This window comes from Alligator sinensis, unplaced genomic scaffold, assembly GCF_000455745.1.
Source record: "Alligator sinensis unplaced genomic scaffold, ASM45574v1 scaffold352_1, whole genome shotgun sequence".
In the NCBI taxonomy this organism is placed as follows: Eukaryota; Metazoa; Chordata; order Crocodylia; family Alligatoridae; genus Alligator; species Alligator sinensis.
The window spans coordinates 106430-128149 of record NW_005842223.1 but is presented as its reverse complement, the minus strand read 5'-3'; the positions used below and the strand labels follow the sequence as shown (position 1 = coordinate 128149).

At 40.9% G+C, this 21720-nt stretch overlaps 1 protein-coding gene across 6 annotated transcripts in view; it reads left to right on the top strand.

The window, feature by feature from the left end:
* Positions 1–21720, top strand: part of GALNT18 (polypeptide N-acetylgalactosaminyltransferase 18) — a 432273-nt gene that overhangs the window by 313715 nt on the left and 96838 nt on the right. For all 6 annotated transcript variants that reach the window (XM_025208203.1, XM_006027099.2, XM_025208206.1 and 3 more), the window contains 3 exons: positions 8570–8753; positions 10724–10921; positions 13842–13956. In XM_025208203.1, coding sequence (XP_025063988.1) covers positions 8570–8753; positions 10724–10921; positions 13842–13956 — 497 coding nt within the window. The remainder of the gene's footprint in view (positions 1–8569; positions 8754–10723; positions 10922–13841; positions 13957–21720) is intronic.

Sequence of the window (21720 nt, the reverse complement as noted above, 5' to 3'; positions counted from 1 at the left end):
GCGGGCGTGGGGTGGCCTGCAGCAGGGGGCCTTGGCCATGGGGCGGACAAGGGGCCACTTTTCCCCGTGTTCAGCACCACTGAGCTTGGCGGTGGGGCCAGGTTACAAGGTGGTGCTGAACGTGGGGCGGGGGGAGAAAGCAGTCCCTCCCTGCCTGATGCCCAGCACCCCATGGTGCAGCCACTCGCAGCCGGCCTGGGGCTGCCTGTGCCTGCTCCGGACAGCCCCGCGTGGTAATCGCACTACATTTTCCAGCAGTTTTTTGGGGGGGAAACAGTGCACATTGTATGTGAGAAAATACAGTAAGTAATAATAATGCATATGACACAGGGCATGGTTTTCCTGGCTGTATATAATTCGTTCAGTCTGCTTATCATGGCACAGAGAGTAATACAGTTTTTTTTTTAAATGTGGTTTACGTATTGGAAAAATAACTCCTGTTGCATGTGCATTAGATGGAATTCACCTGTGTGCCAAGTGCTTGGATTTTAGTGGAATTTAAATAATGCCTAGACCCTTGGCATAAATGTCACCCTTTTAGAGCACTGGGATTTGTGAAGACAGCAATGGGACGTAACATGTATATTCTGTTGCAATCACTGTGAAGACATGTGATTTTATCCCTTTTATAGAACAATGCAATCCTGAGTAAAGCTATCATATAAGATCATTTGTTTAGCTGCTAGCAAACCATAACTGCTAACTTAGTAGGGTTTTTTGGAAAAAAACCCCCAGTGAATGTGTATGTTTGGGCAAAGCAGGTGTGTCTGATTTTACAGATGTAATTGTTTCAAGAGATGTGGGGATGTATTTAAGCACTCAAAATGGGAGTACCTTATATTCAAGTTATTGAAAATGAAGCTTGTTTGGCAGTCCTTTAAGTAATTTCTCTATATATGTGATGCAGTGATTTATTATTTACAACAACACTACTTGTATCAATAACACTTTAAAGTCCAGGGGCCAGATCCATGGTTGCTGTTGATCATCATAGGTCCACTGAAGACAGACAGAGCCTTGTCCATTTACACCAGCTAAGAATTCAGTCAGTTTTCTTTCTAGCATATCTTGCTATCACAGATGCAACCCATTATTATCTCTGTGAATTACCAAATGAATTCAAGTTCAGTCACTGGAGACTCCAAATGGGGGAGAGGAGTTACGTTGTCATGGGCAGTTTCACCCAATTTGTGTGTGGTTGGTTGGAAGTGCAGCGTATGATGTGCTGATATTTTTTCCCTTCAGGGATCTAATCTGGAAAGACTACATTACATGAGTGATTGGATTTATAATAAGAAGGATATGCTTCCCTGCTGCCTCCCAGGGCTCTCAGGTGGATGTGGAGAAGGGGGAGAGTTTAAAAAGGCCACTTGAGTTTTTGTGGCTCTTGCAAGGTGCCCCCTTCTCATCTGGGGCAGAGGATGAGGCAGAGGAGAGAAGGCAGGGTCATGGCTTTCAACTGCCTATTCAGCATCCTGCGAATAAAGGTAGCTGCAAAGGTTAAGCAGTTTGCATCTTTCTAGTAGATGGTGCATGACCAGAGCCTTTCTCAAGCCACAGATACCCTAGGCCTACCTTTTTAATGGGGAATCCCCACTGTGAAGGGGACACCACTGTTAAAATACTAAAATCCCAGCTAATCTCTAATGGGACTGATCACAGGGTGGCACAGGCAGCCAGTGCATTCATTCCATGCCTCCAACCTATCCAGTCTCTTTATGCAGCATACATGAGGTAGGTTCTGCGACTGAGGAAATAACATTTCATGAGCTGATTCTCAGGCTCTACCTTGCAATGTTGAAATGGGTTGGATTTCCTGCAAGAAAGATCCTCCTATCTTAGTTTGAAAAAAATATGTAAATAGCAGAGTAAAATACAAAATTGCTTTTCATACATTTCACCAGTGTTATCATAACATATGTCTTATGCCTCTCTTACTTTAACTGTACAGAACTTAGAATGTTTGTAGTTTCCAAGTGCAGCATTCTTCATCCTGCGTGTGCATTGTTAGCTCCCTCCAACCATACTCATCCATTTTAGACAAATTGAGTTTTTATTTTCCATGTTCCTGGAAGAAAGACAAATACTTATATCTTTATAAATCTATTTGTTTCCATAATTAGAAGCAAAATCAGCTGTGTATTGAAGATGACATATTAGCTTGTTCCTATCCTTCTCCCTAGGCAGCACAAGGCAGTGAAGTACAATAATTAATGAAAAAGGGTGTTTTGGATTTATTATTCATTTAATTTGCATTAAAAAAAAAAGAATATAGGTTGAAAAATTTGCCGCTGAAGACCATTGCTACCACTTTGACACTATAATCCTTCGCAGAGGGAAAGTCTCCTGTTCCAGTCCCACTGATTTTATTGCTCTAAAATGTCAAAGGCTCGGATCTTTCTTGCAAAAAATTCGCAATGTAAAAGTGAGAACTGCATGAAAATTCTGATACTGAGCATCCTGCTAAGGAGTTTCTGTGTAGTTTCTAAATACTAATATCAACAGTTTTGATCATTAGAATGACCCAGCCTGCTATGCCCTCTGGCTCAGTTGAGATGCCAGCAAGAGAGTCTTTTTTTTTGTTTTTGGAAAGAGACAGGTTTAGCAAGGTTTCCAGGCAAAGGCTCAAGATAATGCTACATCTAGGTTTCTCCCTGGGTGCAAATCTTGCATGCCATGGAAACATTTTGCAAATAACAATGGCAAGAGGAGGCCTGAGGGCTGGATTGTGTCCTGTTTTTTTGCAGATACACCTCTATATATGCAGATGCCTTGGCACCATGTGGTCAGGTGTTCTCTTTGAGCATCACTGGTCCACTAAATTCAGTGGCAAAACATTCAGCTGTGCAGGATTGGGACTTGGACTGGGATCATTACTAGTGCATAACATACCAAGAATGTATACTTACTTGTATGTGTCACATGACTTGAGTCACCCTCTGTGCACCTTTCCCTGCTCACCCACCCCATTTACTTCCTGCAGTAAGCATGAAGCAGAGCGCAAGGGTCAGGTACAGAGATTACACTTTTACCCATATACGTGATTGGCAACCAGTCTATACCTGTAACAGAACAGAAATTTGGTGCACACAGACCATATTAAAAATGGTGGAACCCAGTCTAAGATTTTCACTCCCTCCCACGAAAGGGCGAATGTGTGCTCTGTTCACTGCAAATCTAAACTTTGCCACTTACAAAAAGCCGTGTAACTTAGATCGAGTCTGCCGTGGGCTTTTTAAATGTCTGTACCTAGTCAACATGTCCCATTGGGGAGCAACAGTAACAGAGTGCTGTGAAGTTGCCTTGAGGCCTCTCCGAACCACTTCTAGTATATAGGCAGGGATCTTGAATGCAATGCTTCTGTTCTGCTTGCTATCTACTTCTATCACAAACCTTGCCACAGACAGTGCTTTGGGTTTTACCTAAAGCATTTAAGATAAATTGATATGAGAGAAAAGTATACACTAGAAGTAAGTAAAAGTAACATCAAAGACAATCTGTTAGCTAAAAAGAATGGAGACTGGGCAAACAATGACAGTGTTGAGGGTATTGATTTTAAAGTCCTTAACTCAGAGTGTGCTTTCCCATTATGTATTTCACTCAGAAATGCTACAGTAATGCTATAAATATGGCTTCTCCATGACTTACAGCAAATATAACTTCCTTTTATTTTTCAAAGTTAGATACAGACGTTAACACTGAAATTGAAGCTTTGAGATTTACTTTCTTATATTGGATCACCATGGTATTATATCCCAGCAATGGGGAATTTATCTCAAATTATTTCAGTAATTCAGGGCACCTTATCAATAACTTAAATGCTTTTTGTTGATGTCTTGGTGGTTAGTTTGACAACCATGAATTTCCTATAGAGGGCAGCAGTGAGAATATGGTCTTGTTTTACACAAGCGTAATAGAAAACTTAAATAAAATGTTCCTACTTTTCAGCCAAACCAGATGATTTCTGATGATTTCATCTAATTTTGAATACATTGGTATTGTCTATATTACATGCATAATGGACCGTATTCCTGATGTAATGATAGGCAGTCATTGGTTTTTATAAGAAAGACATGATTGATCTAATATAGAAATTCTGAGGAAAATAATTTCCAGGAAAATCTGTAAAATCTCTACATATCCCAGCTGCAGTCTTAATTATTAATAGGGACAGTTGTAATTCAGGCTCCGGCATGGGGAAAAGTGGGCTCCCTGCAGGCTCGCCAGAGCTAATTTCAGGCGTTTTTTGAGGCGGGCTCCCTCACCCCTCTGGCTCAGAGGGCCCGCCATGGTGCTGATTACCATTGAACAGTAACACACAGCCTTTTCTTCAGCTGTTTTAAGGAATAAAGCTCACCGCTTATTAAATGACAACTTTTAAGTAAAGCTTAGCATAGAGAAGTCTTAATGAAACCATAATAAATAACCATCATTAAACAACAGCTTTCATTGAGTGCTAACATTTATGGAATGCTGACCCTCAGGCACAGTCCACTGCTGCAACATTTATGTTAATAATAAGAAATGTCAGCGGCAGCTCCATGTTTCAAGTGACACAGCCTGTCTTTGTGGAGTGAACGCTTGGTCATAGATGGAGATGGCATGCTCAGCATCCACCAAATTCATGGAGATCGTGAGGTACAGTTTTGCCAAAGTGTATAGCTCTGGGAACTGCTACGTGATGAAGTCCCAGAATACATTTACGTTCACAGGCAGCTGGTACTCTTTGACCCTGTTTACATAATCAGGATGCTCCTGCCCATGCTGTTTCCTCCACCAAGAATTGGACTTGAGCAGCTGAGCATCAAAGCTCAGCAGAGCCACCTGGTTTGGGTAAAAAATTTGCACTGCCCTAAGGAATGTGGCAGGTGATTGCCTGAACCTTGGAAGACTGGAGGGATCTTATCTGTAATATTGGTGTAGCTTGGCAGCTACTGCCTGAAACAACTCCCTTCTCTGCTGTTGTTCTCATTAACACTTGGAAAGTTTGTGCAGTGATGCCATGGCTTCAACCCAGCTTTGTTGCGAACCTGTTGGATGGAAGGCTGCCAGCCCTCAAACCAAGTGAGGATCTCCATGAATTTTGTGGCATTATCTGCCACAAAAGCCACCTGATCTTTAATGTTTTCCTCCTCCAGGAGATCCTTTAGCTGGCACATGCACTGTGCATCCAGTGTGATGTCCAGCTCTTCGGCCACAAACTGCCAGTAGTACTGAATGTGTTCAGCATGGGGCTCAGCTTGTACTAGACTGCCCCTGGAAACACATAGGGCTTTCAGTGTTTCCAGGGCTCTGTTGCCTTTCTTATCCATGCTTCAGGTAACTTTTCTTTAAACTTTTTTTTTTCAGGCCAAATTGCAGTTTTGGGACTTCAAGGGAAATGCTAAATTTCAGGCTTTCCCCTGAAATCCCTTGAAGCCCAAATTGCAGTGGTCCCTAATTATTCGTATACTAGAGAAAGGTTTAAACTGATTTCTAGTCAAATATGATGAGATCACTTCCCCTGTCAGTTAATCACAGTTTGCATTGATTTAATGCACAGTTCTTGAATGATGTTGGAACCAACTCTGCTAAGGCTTCATTCATGGTTGTGCATGAGGGGTATTTGGAGGCAATACTTTCCCAGGCAGGAAAAGACATAGTCCCCTTGACCATTTTCCCTAGTCATGCAGGTCAGGGTCACTGAGTTTGGAATACCTTCAGTAAAGTAACTCTCTTGCTGCTTCCTATTGCACAGTCCCTGCATGCAGATCATAGGATCATATGAAAGTAGAGCTGAAAGGGTCCTCATGAGGTCATCTAGTCCAACCCCCTGCTCAAGGTAGGATTGTCCCTGACTAAACCCCCTGAATGCTAACTGGCATTGTGCACCTCATGCCAAATATATTGCTTTTTTGCCATTGTATCCTAATACTCTTAAATCAGTCATTCTTACCAGAACTTACTCTTGTGTTCCAAAGGGATCCAGCTTTTGATATATTTGACCAATTTCAGACTTACATATGGTTTCATACAATACTCAGAGTTTGCTATTGATTCAGCGTTGTGTGCCCAGTGTGTGAGAAATGCCAAGCTGCTGCTACCTTAGTGATATAATATGAAACCCTGACTTCTGTTGAGCTTTACTTTTTAGGGCTGTGTTTTTACTTGCTTTGACAGGCAAATTAAGAGAGGCAAATTAAGAGAGACAAATTAACATTAGGTTGTCAAATGGGCTTAGTGATGAAGAAGTAATGTTAATTTTTTGAAAGGAATCCAGACAGACATTATATGGCAAATTCAAATAATAAATTAATGAAATAGAGATACTGCAAAAAAATTGAATGCTAAAATTAATAAGATGAGGAAAAGCTATCATTTCATCTTCATGAAAATATTGAGTCAAGAATAAGACACATTCAGGAGCTCTTTGTTATTAATACTATTATTATTTTTGGGTTCTTTAATATTTCTCAGCAAATGTGTCTTTGGACAATAACAGATCTTACTGAATTTGATCGGAGTGCTAGACACCTTTCCTGCAAGCTAAGCAAGGAAAAAATTAAATGTCCCTTTCTTGAATGGTGGTCCAGCATGGAAAGCCTGAGCAAATCTGGTGTAGGAATTGTGTTTTCCTGGGGCAAATTGAAAAAGCATGGACTAGTGCATTAATTTGTGGAGCTCTTGTATGTCTTTGTGTATCAGCAGCAGAAAACAGCAGGATGGAATAGACTGAGAAGCAGCAGGTAGCCCTGTGAAGAAACAGTCACAGATTCCTTGGCTGTAGGCAGACATCACATTTGACCTATTGTCCAAATCAAAAGAGGAGCCATTTGACCCATGACCTGGATCAAAACAGGAGCAGCACGGTCATTTACATGCACTCTTCCAAACTGCATTTCTGCTTCTTTGCCAGTAGGTGGCCAGTGAGAACACACAGCTATATGATCCTGGGACAAAAGGCTTCCTCCAGGGAAAATGGGCCATCTGTTCATAGCCCTTGTAGTACGGGATTGGCTGGGAAGCAGGTTTGGTTTTCTAAATAAGAAATGTGTCTTCTATCATTTTTCCCTACTGTGTTCAAGGGAAAAAATAGGCTGCACATTTTTTTTAATGAATAAATAGGGCTGTAACAAAGATGCCTGATCGTATAACTAGTTTTTTTCCTTTTGACAGAAACAGAACTTCAGGTTCCCAAATACTGGCTGACACCTGGCCAGGGAGGCAATGTTAAGCATAGGCCCTTGAATATCCCATCTGAGTTCAGAGTCCCGTTGTCCTAGGCACTACACAAGTATATAGAAGAAGGCAACTTCTGCCTCTAGAAACTGAACACTTTAGAGACCAGAAGTAAAAGAAGTATCTGTTGTTCCCATTCTAGAGAGAAGAGCTGGGGCATGGAGATATTAAGTGTTTTGTCCTAGGTTTTACAGGAGGGCTGTGGCAGACACAGGATTTGAACCTGAATTTTATGATTTCCAGTTCAGTAGCAAAACTATGGATATTTGTGTTTCATATGTTGAGACCCTGATAGCCAGAAGGAATTATGAGTACTACCAAATATAAATAATAAAACAACAATAATAAATTAGTGAATCTTAACTGAACATTTTTGTTCTCCATATTGGGTTTTATTGCAGTGACCTTTGGGTCAGAGCTATAGTAACTGTATAGTAAACACATTAATATTTTAATTAGGAAATGATTATTTTCTACTGTCATCACTGCTCCCTGCCTAGCTATGCTGAGAGAAAGGCAGCAAATGAAGAATCTTTTCAGCAGAGAACAGTGTTGGCCAAGAGCAGATAAAGCAAGACATAGGGGAAGCATAAATCTGTTGTTTAGTCTCTCTCCTTTTTTTTCTGCATGAAACATAAGTAAAGAAAGTTTATGGAAAATAGTTGGTTTTTTTATGGGAAATAGTTGTGTTTTTCAAACATCAAATTTACATACTGTAACTGCTACCTTATTCAGGACTGCAATAAAAATATTCACATATGCACATAATTGATTAATATAGTCCTTTCCATGGTATTTGATGTGCTAACACTGTATTTTATGTCATGTTAATTAATGTTGGATGATGGGGTTTTGGTGGTTGTAATGTACAAATAACTTATTGTATGCTCTGTGTTTCTTTTATATATTTTATGTTCCTGTTTCTACTTCTGACTTTGGTCTCTTTTATTAGGTCTTGACTACACAGGACATTTTTACCAATTATAGCTGCATAGTTAAGCTGAGATAGTTATGACAGTATAACTCCTTAGCATTCTTATTCTGGTGGAAAAGTAATCTTTTCAATTTAGCTTGAGTCCCTTCCAACACCAATTGATCTAAACCAGAAAAAGTCTCTCTTGTCCTGCACCTGTAGCTATTTAAAATGACACCTTTCCTAGTAAGGGTTTAACTTACCATGTTGACAAGGTCTTTGACTGTAAGCTCTTTGGTCCAGGGTTTGTCTCTTGCTATATGCATGCACAATGTGCTATATGCATAGCACAGCAGGGCCCCAATTTGGACTGGGATTCCTAACTGTTACACCTATATAAATAACAGACAATAATGATATGCCCATTCCTTTGTGTAGAGGAACTCAAGGAGAAGCTGAAGGAGTATGTTGATGAGGTGAACACAAGAAAGCCTGGTTTCATCAAGGTGGTCCGGCATAGCAAGCAGGAAGGCCTGATCCGGTCTCGAGTTAGTGGATGGAGAGTGGCTACTGCACCGGTAGTTGCTCTCTTTGATGCCCATGTGGAATTCAATGTGGGATGGTATGTGTCTTGCTTCTGCTGTTCTTCTGATAGGGTACCTTGTTACTATTTCTTTATATATCATTCATAAATTACTGCATGGAATTACTGCAAGGTGTATACAGATCCTTTAATGTCAATTTAAATATAGAGATAATTATGAAAAAATAATTTTCATAAAAATGTAAGTCACATTAGGAAGATTCTCATTTTTAGAACTGGGTTACTATCTGTCACAGTATGTTTTTCAAATAAATGCATAGAACTACATTAGACAAGTACAAGCTTGTGAGTTACTACTCCCTGTTAAATTACGTATCAGATGTCTATATGCATATTATGTTATTGCTCTGTTTTTACTTGTTTTTTTATCAATCCCTTGTGTAAAGATGAAAAGTAGTCACTTAGGCATGGAGAAGCTAACTGGAACAGGTCAGTCGTATAACAAGCTTGTGTGCAAAGCAAACTCGAAGGGGCTTATAAATTTTTTATAATGAGTTAGGGCCAACATCCATATGTTGCTGGGATCCTCTGAGGAGGTGTAGTGGCATCTCAGCCAACCCAAGGAGAATAATGTGTTGTTCATCAGGACACTTTTCACATTTGTAAGCACTGTATTTAAATAACTTGAAAAAGTCCCACTCATACTCTTGCATTATTTGTGAGTGTCATAGAAGAACTGAAAAAGCTTTGCTTTGTACATCATACAGCATAAGAAGGTACGAATGAGATTTGTATTCAGCAAGATATTTAAGCAGGTGCATAACTGAGTTTTTAAGTTATCTTCTTGAAGCCATTTTAGCCGCATGCTGCAAGGTGTATAAGTGTATGCTCTCTCTCTGTACACATGCATAATTTCTGCCTGAATTTGACTCTGACCCTGTTAAGCTCCAAGTCTAAACCTGTAATTCTGGAAGCACCCACTGTTAATATGTCAGAATAATACATCTGCAGTTTGGGGTTTCAGAGTGTGTGGGAAAGTGGAAAGGTAGGACCTGGCAAGGATCTGTGTGGACTGATAGTATAAATATTTCATATTTTAAAGAAAGTAATAATGTGGCATAAAGTGCCAGTCTGAATACTTGTTTCGGAAGGATTTGTGCTGTATAATTAACTACTCTGACTTACATGTGAGAAAAAAATGACATGGCAATGTCTCAGAATTTTCTTTGATAGGCTTGTATTGCTTGATCTTCTTTACAATTACTTTTGAATTAGAACATAAATGGTGTTAAAAATGTCTGGGTTATGTGGGATGAAAGTGGGAAACCAAGCTTTTGTGCTCCTAGGTCATTGGTTTCAATCCATATCATCAATCAGTCCAATTTAGCCTAGTCCAATAGTCAACAACAGTTGTTATCAAAATGTATCTGCAATGGCCCCTCCAAAAATTAATTGGTTGTCTCAGCTAACTTCGTAGTGAAGAGATTTCATGTTATGCAACCACTATCGTGCTCATCTCTAATCTTTCATTAACAATGACTTTACTGTGCCCATTCTGTGGCTAAACAGGGGAACTTCAGTAGCAGGTCTTTGTAACTGCAGCTTCTCTTGCAAGTAGTAATGATTCAGTCATCCAACCTAAGTTTAATATCTTTATTACTTTTTGAAGGAAAACATGGTGTCTTTAAAATAATAGAAGCTTTTGTCCCTACGGGACTTCTATTATTAACTCTGATCTTCTTGATGCCCTTGATCATACTGATGGCCTAGAGATACCATCTTTATTTGGCAACTAGTGTGTGAAAGATCACAGATAAGACAGAATTCATTTCTTCTAGCATCCAGGCTATAATAGCATTGGATAACATGCTAGATTTGATGCTTCATAGTATTATTTTGGCTGAATCCTGTGAACTTATGTAGTCAAATAATTTCTGAAGTCAGTAGGCTGCAGAATTTAGCTTTAAATAATATACAAAGCTAACTACTGTGTACGTGAAGTGTTATATTTCTGTTGAAACAAACTCAGCTCCTTCATTCTCTTTTAGGGCTGAGCCAGTGCTCATCAGGATAAAGGAAAACAGAAAAAGGGTCATTTCTCCCTCATTTGATAACATCAAGTATGATAATTTTGAAATAGAGGAGTATCCCCTATCTGCACAGGGGTTTGACTGGGAGCTGTGGTGCCGATACCTAAATCCTCCAAAATCATGGTGGAAGCTGGAAAACTCAACTGCTCCAATAAGGTAACATGTAGCTGTGACCTGGGTTGAGGAACTGTAGGAAGTGCTCAATTGTAGTTGATAAATAATGAAAGGGCAAGGTACATCTGCCCATTTTAACAAAGGTTAAGGGGGTTGTTTGTTATTATGGTTAAAAAAAGTTTTTAAAGTTTCTCTGCTTCTTTAAGGATTGCCGATATAACTGCAGAAAAGCTATATCGTTTCTGTGTTTTGTTCTAATCTACTTCATTATTATGGAATGAGTCAAGAAGAATATAAAACTCAAAAGAGCAGAATTGAATACTTGATTCCACATTGCTTTTTACAATGTTTTGTCTGCTAATTTAATAGTAATGATCCAGAAAGAGAAGTTAGTTTACAAATGTACAACAATCAGAATGATAAAATTAAGATGTGATGATTAGATTTATTATTTGCATTGCATAGTTGTACAATTATGTGTTATAATCTCATAGGGCCCTACGTTAGTCCATTGGTATGCAGGAGTAGAGTGTGTTAAACCTTTACTTTTGTATAACTTAGCTCAACACCTCTTTTGTCAGGCTGATATTGAAGTACTCTGAGCTACTCTGAGGTAGCTTGGTAGGGCTGCTTTATGAAAATATGCCTAGGAATTCCAACCCTCTCTGTCTAGATTCTAATACTTCCTTCTTTCTATACAAATTGCAATAAGTTTCCTGTAACCTACTCTCTGGCTTCCTTAAAAAATGGCTACAAGAAGAGAAGGCAATTGAAACTAAGGTACCAAAACTTGTACCATTGGGACTGCTCAAAATGGATCTATTAGTTGGTATTTTCTTTTCAGCCTGATTGCTCTGTTTAGGATCTGTCACTTGGGATTGTTATCTGTGGGGAGCACTGATCCATTCCATCTCCCCGTGTTTCATTAAGGAGGAGGAGGATGGTACTGAACAGGATTGCAAATGAAGAGACTGGGACTTCCTATATTGGACAATAATGTTTACTTCACAGGGATATGATGAATTAATAATATTAAAGTGGCTTGATCTAAGCTTAGTAATTGTTACTTATAGTATGCTTTTCTGAAGTTTTAAAAATAAATTTATTTAAATTTAGACTAAAAAATGAGTCTGATTTTGCACTGTACCCAGTAATTATGTGACTCATTAGAATGCTGGCATTTAGATTTGCACCTTGCAGCACCAGTCAGTGAAGCTGAGAGCTAGCCATTCTCCTGAAGCATGTATTTTACTGATGTGTTATAGAAGAATGTTTTGTAATAGTAACAGCAAATTAAGTTGTGTGTGTGGATTCCTGATTCTATTTAGGCCATTCTTCCAATAACCAACAAATTATTTCTGGAGGCATTGTTGGAAGGAAAGTCATGAAAATATAGCAGAATTAGAATAAGGCAAAGAGATTTCTTACTTTATTAGACATTAAGAAACCTTTCTACTCCTCAACAATTTTTTAAATGACATCAGGCTGACTGACATTTTCTTTATTGCTAAATACATTAGAAATAATTTTCCTCATTCTGAAGTTGTAAAACTGTAGGTCAACATCAGAAATGTATAAATCTGTACAGGGGCAGAATTTTAAGGTTTTGTGATTACGTTTTATAATTTAAAAAAGAACAGATGTCTACATTTATCATGGCTTCATTTTTCTGCTCCAAAAAAATGCAGAATTATTTACCCCATGGCCTTACAAATCCCTGTGTCCTTTAATTAATACCCTGGTGTTTCCAATGCTCCCTAGGCAGATGCAGTGACAACAGTGCCATTTTTCTTTTTCCCAGCATGCATGATAAGGTAAAAACACTGCTCAAGTCAGATTAATCATTTTGCATTCTCCTTTCCTGCCCCCTCAAAGTAGAGGAAACATTTTATTCTGTATGGTTAGAGCTTCACCACATTAATGCAACAGTGACGCTGGATGACTCAGGATATGATGTCAATAGGATAAGATGACTCAGTAATGAGATGTGGAGTCTCTCAGCCCTAAAACTTTAATTCAGATTTGACCCAGGTTAGCAATGTTTGAAAAATATTAGGAATTTCATAGAAACATAGGTTTGGAAGGGACCTTAAGTGTCATCTTGTCTAAACCCCTCGGTGAAATGCACAAGTGGTCCCATATATTTCTAGTGTTGATCCTGATTCAAGAAAACATCCTCGAATTCATGCTCGCTTAAAGTTAGTAAATGCTTTCTTGGACATCTGAATTAGTTGAGCACTTGAATTAAGCACTTGAATTAGTTGGCACCCTCATTAGCCAAGAACAGAGTGGCTAAGACTATGCTCCCTTCTTCCTGCAATAGCTAGTCCCACAAAGATGGGGCACAAGGACAAACAAAGCACATCAATAAAACATCACTGTCTCTGTACATCCTTTAGCTATTCTGTAGATAACTTGAAACTTTCCATATCCAACTTTATTTGCAATCCAGTACCTTTCACCACTACTGAGTTCACTTGAGGAGAGAAAAAAAAGGATGGCATAATAAGGCAGAATTGGCCAAATACATCTTGGATGCAACTGTGCTGAAGTCCCCAGTCATATTTCTGGTATGAGTCAGCAATATAGACAAAATATTATAAGATTATAAGGATAGCAAATATAAGATTATATGGATAGCATATATGAGTGGATGAGACAAACTTAACCATGTTTCAAACTTGTCATATGCCTGCTTCATTCCACAGTAAGTAGAAGCTAAATGGCAGTAAAATAGTACTGGCTTTATTCTGGTGTAAACTGCCTGGCTTAGTTCCATTCCCTGTGAGATAGGAGGGGACACACACCAAACAGTAACTATGGATTAGGGATGCACTCTTATGAATGATAAGTCCTTTTCATTTTGGTACCTTTTTGTCTATTTACAGACTGAATGACCCAGGAGAAGAAGTTGCCCTTATATTCTTGGTTGATTTTTGTTGTTCTGTTTGTATTCTTTCAGAAGTCCAGCACTGATTGGGTGTTTCATAGTAGACAGGCAATATTTCCAAGAAATTGGCTTGCTTGATGAAGGCATGGAAGTCTATGGAGGAGAAAATGTGGAACTTGGGATCAGGGTAAGGACTATAACACATGGCAAATACTCTTGGCTTTTTATTAAATATTACTTGACTTACATAAGAGTTGAGAAAGCAGACAAAATGCAGTGGAGGCAGTATCTGGGGGAGCTATCATTCTGTATGTCACTCTGGCAATTGGTGTGTCCATTTAATGTACTGAAACAGCTAGCAGCTGCAACAACTATGGGTTGTGTTTAGGAGGGAATGGACAAAAGGCAGAAGCTCTCTTATCATTTTGAAAAATATAGAATGGGGAGAATACAAAACCTGATTTTTTTTACTGCATGCTTATCATAGCAGCATTTTGTTGTGATGAATGCTGAGAAAACTCCCTGCTCCCCTTACACCTACAGGTAGCTGTAAGGAGAGCAGTTACTCAAAGATCTAATGGAGAAGGCTATCCTAGATTCATCTGTTTATTTAAATTCAGCAAATCACTTTCGATAGAACTGAAATGTAAAGCAGCTATGCCATCTCCCTTCTGCCTCTGCTTAGGAGTTAAGATATTCATAGAGTACTGAGTCTGCATAATCGCACATTTTTTTCTTCCGTCATACACTGTTCATTTATTTACTATTTTTCAATACTCTCTGTGATTTGTGTATCTTATTCTGTCTCCCTTCATGAATAAATATCTTCCTGAAAATGCAATGCTGCTCAACTTAGGAGATTCTCCTGGACTTTTGCTACAAGTGAAAGATGAATTCCTAGATAGGAAGTTGGTAATGAAAAAAAATGGTGCAATTTGTGTTACAAAATAAGATTCACCAGCTCTGGTATTGAAATATTAGCTGAACACATAGAAGTTTGTTTTGTGCTTTTCAGGGATCTAAATAAAAAAACAAAACAAAACAAAAAATATGATAGTCTAAAGACAAGAATGCTTTTCTGTAAATAAATGGTAAAATGTCTTCAGGTGGCATGTTCAGATGGTGAAACATACTACAAAACCACTCATTTTCTACCCTTTTTAAAATTCCTTTACTCTCACCTGTCAGAGAGAAAGCCTTGTTGCAACATATACAAAGGTAAGGCCCTCACCAAGATATGTTATAGTCCCTAGCAAGGGGGGTATGTACCCTTTCTTTGACAACAGCAGCCTCTGCTTGCTGAAGTTCAGGTGATTCCTATAGCCCAATTTCTAAACTAACTGTTACTTGCTGAGTTTGAAAGTTAGTGATTTTTAACTGAATTAGTTATTGCTTGTATGCAAGGGCAAAGGGTTGATCAACCATAACTCTGACACTTCTCTGATAATTTTGCACAACAGAATTGGGGATCATTGTTCTCGAGAAATATACAGGCTAGGCAAGTTTGTACATTACTTTAGTCTTCATGGAAGTTATCTGATGACAGGACGAGTCAGAGAGACAAATCTCCACATAATTGAAATTGTGGAGTATACTGGAGCAGTCTCTTGTCTTCCAAGAAACAAAGCCTGATCTATGTAAAATGCTTTCATCTTTAACATACTATGGTATGCACAGTAGCACAATATATATTGCCTCATCAAGCTCTATCCTGACTCGGATCTGGGCTCCCAGTTACATCACAATAAACTATGCTGTAACAGCCCTATTTTTTAGTCCTTTACCAGGAGCTCTCTTTAGTGAACTCAGCATAGCCCCTGTAATACCAGTATTAATATACATTTATAATGCAATATTCATACTGTAGGAAAGCATAACAGTCTTTCTGCAGATGTTAGACCCCACAAGTATGCCTCTTCTCTTAACCACCTGTAGCTGTAAATTGCTTCTGGGCAAAATTCAGGTGCCTGCCCAGAAGGTTGCTGTCATAATATTGTAGAAAATGATGTGATTTAGTTGCAGCTTTAGTACTTAACAGTTTATGGTGTAGCTCCCCAAGTACTGTCTTTAATTTTCTTGGGTAGAGGCATTCTGAATGGTCGGAGAAGGATTCTGGTCCAGATGGTCCCTCACTGCTGGCTAACTACATTTGCTTGTCTCTGAAGCACCAAAGAGTCATTTCTAGACTCCCAGTGTTGCTTTTAACTGCAGGGCCCAAAATGAATCACTTTTAATAAAGGCTATAATTGTTCAACAGAACTGCAGCAAATTACATTTTATAGTGACAGTATCGCCACACTAAATAACTGTTTATTTTAAAATCTAAGCTTCTGTCCATGACTACAGATTGCACTGTGCTTCACCTTTCATCAACACTTTCTTCTTTAACGGTGTCTCCCTGTCTTCTGATGGGTGTTGTACATTACTGTGTAGCCACTAAACAAAAATAGCAGTTAGCTTTTCTAGATATTAGGTACTGTATGTCGCATATTATATGATATTGTGGAGCTAGCTGGCCAGTCGCATTTCATTAGCTTACTCCATGTCATGAGGTTGTAAGTAAAAGGCACACTGGCATGTTCCCCTTCTCTGTGCTATAAAGTTTTGAAACATTGAAAAGTAGTTTTACTTTCTTTATTTAGGAAACTTTTATGTGTTGAAAGCCCACTTGACTGTACAGGCTCACCCCCGTGCAGTAGCGTTTTATTATTGGGACTGGATGAACATTTTCTATCTTGCTATTGAAATGGTTACATTAAGGAACAGAAGTACAGGTGCTAGATCATGAAGATACTGTATGAATGTAAACCGGTTCCTCAAAGGAGATGTTAATGTTCAGGAGATGGCATTAATGATAAATCTACTCCCATGCAAAGAAATGATTGCTGTGTGGCTCTCTGCAGCTCTGTGGAAGGATGAATGTAGGTAGGCCAAGGCATGTCCATACACTGGGAGATTATCCTGTTAGGGTGGGGCCAAATCCATTTCTTTTTCCCTATGCCCATCAGACATGACACGCCACTTCTGCAGCCATACCCAGTTTGGGATGAAGTTTTCATTTCCCAACTCTTAGATGTTTTCACATAGAACAACATTCTCTTATGCAACAGTCTCTTACACCATTGCTCCACATATATCAAGGGCAAATTTTATTCCTTCTGAAACCTTGAAACATCTGACTCGCAGTAGAACTGTTGATGTTTGTACTGTGTAGGTGTAAGACTTGGACCCTAGTCTACCTGCCTTATAGGCCAGTGCTGCAATTAGAGGAGACATTTTCCTCATCTTACCATGCACTCAAATATTCAGTCTTCTTATACCACTTTGGACAAAACATTTACTGATCCCTTTCAGTAACAGTCAAAGCATTCATTTTCTGGTAATTTCTCAGTCAGTATGGCAAGTAGGTCTAATTATTTACACTTTCTTGATACAATATAGGATTTATTATAGGAGTTTCAGATATATCTCTTAGTGTCTAGTAATAAATCTTTTTTCTCTTCTTACTCTATTCCTCTAATTCGGAGTACCATAGAATAATAGAAAATTAGGGTTACAGGGAACCTCAGAAGGTCATCTAGTCCAACCCCTTGCTCAAAGGAGGACCATCCCCAGCTAGATCATCCCAGCCAAGGCTTTGTCTAGCCACGTCTTAAAAACCTCCGAGGATGGAGAGTCCACCACCTTGCTGGGTAACCTGTTCCACTGTTTTAATACCCTCCTAGTGAGAAAATACTTCCTGATATCTAGTCTAAACTTCCCTTGCTGCAACTTGAGACTGTTGCTCCTTGTTCTGTCATCTGCCACCTCTGAGAGCAGTCTAGCTCCATTCTCTTTTGAATACCCCTTCAGGTAGTTGTAGGCTATTATAAACTCCTTAAGTTTTTTCTTCAGTTCGGGAACTGAAGTATCTTTGATAAATGGTGTGACCTTGAATTCTGCTATTAAACTCTGCCTGATGCCTGTTCTAAGTCTCAGTCTCATCTTCTCTAGGCTAAATAAACCCAGTTCCCTCAGTCTCTCTTCATAAGTCATGTGCCTCAGCCCCCTCACCATTTTTTTTTTTGCCCTCCGCTGGACTCACTCCAATTTTTCTACCTACTTTCTATAGTGGGGGCCCCAAAACTGGATACAGTACTCCAGATGTGGCCTCACCAGTGCTGAATAGAGGGGAATAAACACTTCCCTTGACCTGCTGGGAACATTGCTGCCAATGCAGCCCAGTATGCTGTTAGTGTTCTTGGCAACAAGGGCACACTGTTGGCTTATATTCAGCTTATTTTTCACTGTAATCCTCAGGTTCTTTTTTGCAGAGCTGCTGCCCAGCGAGTCAGTCCCCAACGTCTACAGGTCCATGGGCTTATTCTGTCCTAAGTGCAGGACTTTGCACTTGTTCTTTTTGAACCTCATGAGATTCTTTCTGGCCCAACCTTCCAATTTGTCTAGGTTACTCTGAATCTTAGCCCTACCCTCCAGCATGTCTAGTACTCCCTTCATCTTGGTGTCATCTGCAAACTCGCTGAGGAAGTCATGAGGAACCATGAGAGTTCTGCTGCTCTGATTCTGGACGGCAAATCCCAGAGACCTTGGGGGCAGCAGGAAGAGTATGTAAACACACAGCCCAGGCTGCATTTATAGCTCTTTAGTTTAGTTTATAGTTTTTCAGAGACAGAACTATTTTTGTTCAACTTCTAGGAATTCATTGCCACTGCCTTCCCTCCCGCCACCCCTGCCCAGGGAGAGCACGGGCTGGGGCTTGACCATGTCCCCTCTGCTCCAGCAGGGCTTTCTCTCTGCCCTCCCTTTTGGTGGTGGCTGGCAGGCATGCTCTAGCACCCCCTGGCTTCTGGCTTGAGCCACTGCAAGTATGTGGCTGGATTTCCTGAAACAAAAGTGTGCTTATTTGCTTATTGTTTCAAATTCTGCAGCTTAGACTAACCTGCAAAGACTGAATCAATTCAGCCTCAGGCTTTCTGACTGTCTGTACTTAGCCCAAGTGCTTAGAAATGGATTTCTTGAGGATCTGCTCCATGATTTTTCCAGGGATTGAAGTGAGGCTCACTGGTCTGTAGTTTCCTGGATCCTCCTTCTCCCTTTCTTAAATGTGGGCACTGTTTGCCCTTTTCCAATCATCCAGGACCTCTCTTGATTGCCATGAGTTTTCAAAGATGATGGCCAGTGGCTCTGCAATCGCACCACCCAATTCCATCACCACTCTCAGATGCTTCCCATTCGTCCCCACAGACTTGTATATGTCCAGCTTTTCTAAATAGTCCCTAACCTGTTCTTTCACCACTGTTGGCTGCTCACCTCCTCCCCAAACTGTACTGACAGGTACAGTAGTCTGGGAGCTGACCTTGCTTCTGAAGACTGAGATGAAAAAGGCATTGAGCACTTCAGCCTTTTTTGCACCCTCTGTCACTAGATAGCCTCCCCCATTCAGAAAGGGACCCACACTTTCGCTGATCTTTCTCTTGCTACCAACATACTTGTAGAAACCCTTCTTGTTACCCTTCATGTCTCTTGCTAACTACAACTCCAATTGCACTTTGGCTTCCCTTGTTCATTCCTGCCTGCCTGAGTAATACTTTTATACTCCTCCCTAATTGTTTGTCCAAGTGTCCACTTCTTATAAGCTTCCTTTTTGTGATTTAGTTTACTGAAATGTTCTCTTCTAAGTCAAGCTGGTCTTCTGCCATACTTGCTAGTCTTCCTGCCCATTGGGATGGTTTGTTCCTGCAATCTCAGTAAGTGCAGCCAGCTCTTCTGGACTCCTCTGTCCCTCAGTCTGGCTTCCCAGGGGATCCTGCTCATGGGATCCCTGAGTGAGTGGAAGTCTGCTTTTTTTTCTGAAGTCCAGGGTCCTTACTTTGCTGCTCTCCATCCTTCCTTTCCTCAGGATCCTGAAATCAATCATCTCTTGGTCTCTGATGCCCAAGTTGCCATCTACTAATACATTCCCTACCAATTATTCCCTGTCTCTAAGCAGCAAGTCAAGAAGAGCATGACACCTAGTTAGCTGCTCCAGCACTTGCACCAGGAAGTTGTCCCCAACACTCTCCAAAAACGTCCTGGATTGCCTGCACAGTGCTGTATTGCCCTCTTAGCAGATGTCAGGGTGATTGAAGTTCCCCATGAGAACCACAGCCTGTGATTGGGAAACTTCTGATAGCCTCATTCACAACTTTCTCCTAGTCTGGTGGTTTATAGCAGACCCCCACCACAACATCACCCTTGTTGCTCTCTCCTCTGACCCTAACCCAGAAACTCTTGACAGGCCTATCTCCAGTTTCATACTGGAACTCTAAGCAATCATATGGCTCATTTACATAAACAATCATATGGCTCTTCTCCTCTATTCTCCTGCCTGTGCTTCCTGAACAGTTTATACCTATCCATGACAGTGTTCTAGTTATGCCAGTTATCCCACTAAGTCTCTGTGCAGCCAGGTTTTGATCTGCAGGATGCACCTGCTCCTGCCTGGGACTTTTTCCGTGACTAGAAGGATTGACGAGAATACAACCTGAGCCCCAGACCCCTTCACCTTTGTACCCAGAGCCCTATAGTCACTTTTGATACACTCAGGGTCTCTCCTGGCAGTATCACTGGTTCCCACATGGATGAGCAGCATGGGGTAGTATTCAGAGGGCCAGATGAGTCTTGGTAATCCCTCCGTGACATCTTGGATCTAGGCTCTGGGCAAGCAGCAGACTTCTTGAGACAACAGGTGTGGTCGGCAGATGCCTCCCTCCATCCCCTGCAGAAGGCAGTCTCCAATTACCACCACCCATCACTTCTTAGTGGAAGCTGTCTAGATCTTTCCCACCTTGGGGAGGCCTGGCCTGTCTTCCTCCACCAATGGAACATGCTCCTTCCTCTCTCCTGATAGGGCTGCATATCTGTTCTCCAGACAAATCACTGCAGGTAGAGGTGAAGATCTCTGTTTGCTGCCAGAGGTCACAAACCTCCACCCTCTTGGGAGTCCATGTCCTCTGTCTTCTCTAGCACTACCTCTGGCATTTCTTCCTCCACAGTCCTGGAGGTCTCCTTCAGCATCAAATCAATGAACTTCTCATGGTGGAGGATACTTTGGAACCTCACCACCTCCTGTCTCTTTCCTGTCCCCTGAGACGCACCACATGGAGGCACCACTCACAATGCAGGCACTCCCCCACCTGGATGTCACTGGAAGGAACATTCAAGCCGTAGTCCCCACAGCGCCAAACCTGGACCTGGGTGTAAGCCTCCATGGTGAGCAGTCCTGCCTGGACAGATATGGGGGGTGGGGGGAGAAGGGGAACAGTGAACTGGCCTGGCAACTGCTTACCTTGTTTGTTGCCCCTGTTTACTGCCCCGGTCACTGGACTAAACATTGCTTCTCCAGAAATCCCTCATGGTTTATTTTTAACTCCTGCTAAAGTGTTTCCTTTTGAGGTTCAGCTACGTAAGCTTCCCAGATTCTGTCAATAATGTTCAGGATAAAGTCTCTGATCATCTGTGATTCTCTATTTTCATGACTCCCCCATATCTGTCCGGGCAGCACTGCTCACCATGGAGGCTCACACCCAGGTCCAGGTTTGGCGCTGTGGGGACTATGGCTCGGTGGTTGACGCGGGGAAAGAAGCAGAGCTCTTCAATGAGTTCTTCGCTTTGGTATTTCTATGTACCGACCAAGCCAATTCCCCCACCTCGATCATTGACGGATGTCCACATGGTACCAGTCCGCCTGCGGTTAGTTCTGAAATAGTTAAAGTGCTCCTGGAGGAGCTGGATGGATACAAGTCAGCAGGACCGGATGACCTCCATCCACGGCTGCTGAAAGAATTGGCCAGTGTCATAGCTGAGCCGTTGGCACAGCTGTTTGAGCACTCGTGGTGCTCTGGCCAGGTCCCTGAGGACTGGAGAAGGGCCAATGTGGTGCCCATTTTCAAGAAAGGGAGAAGGGATGAGC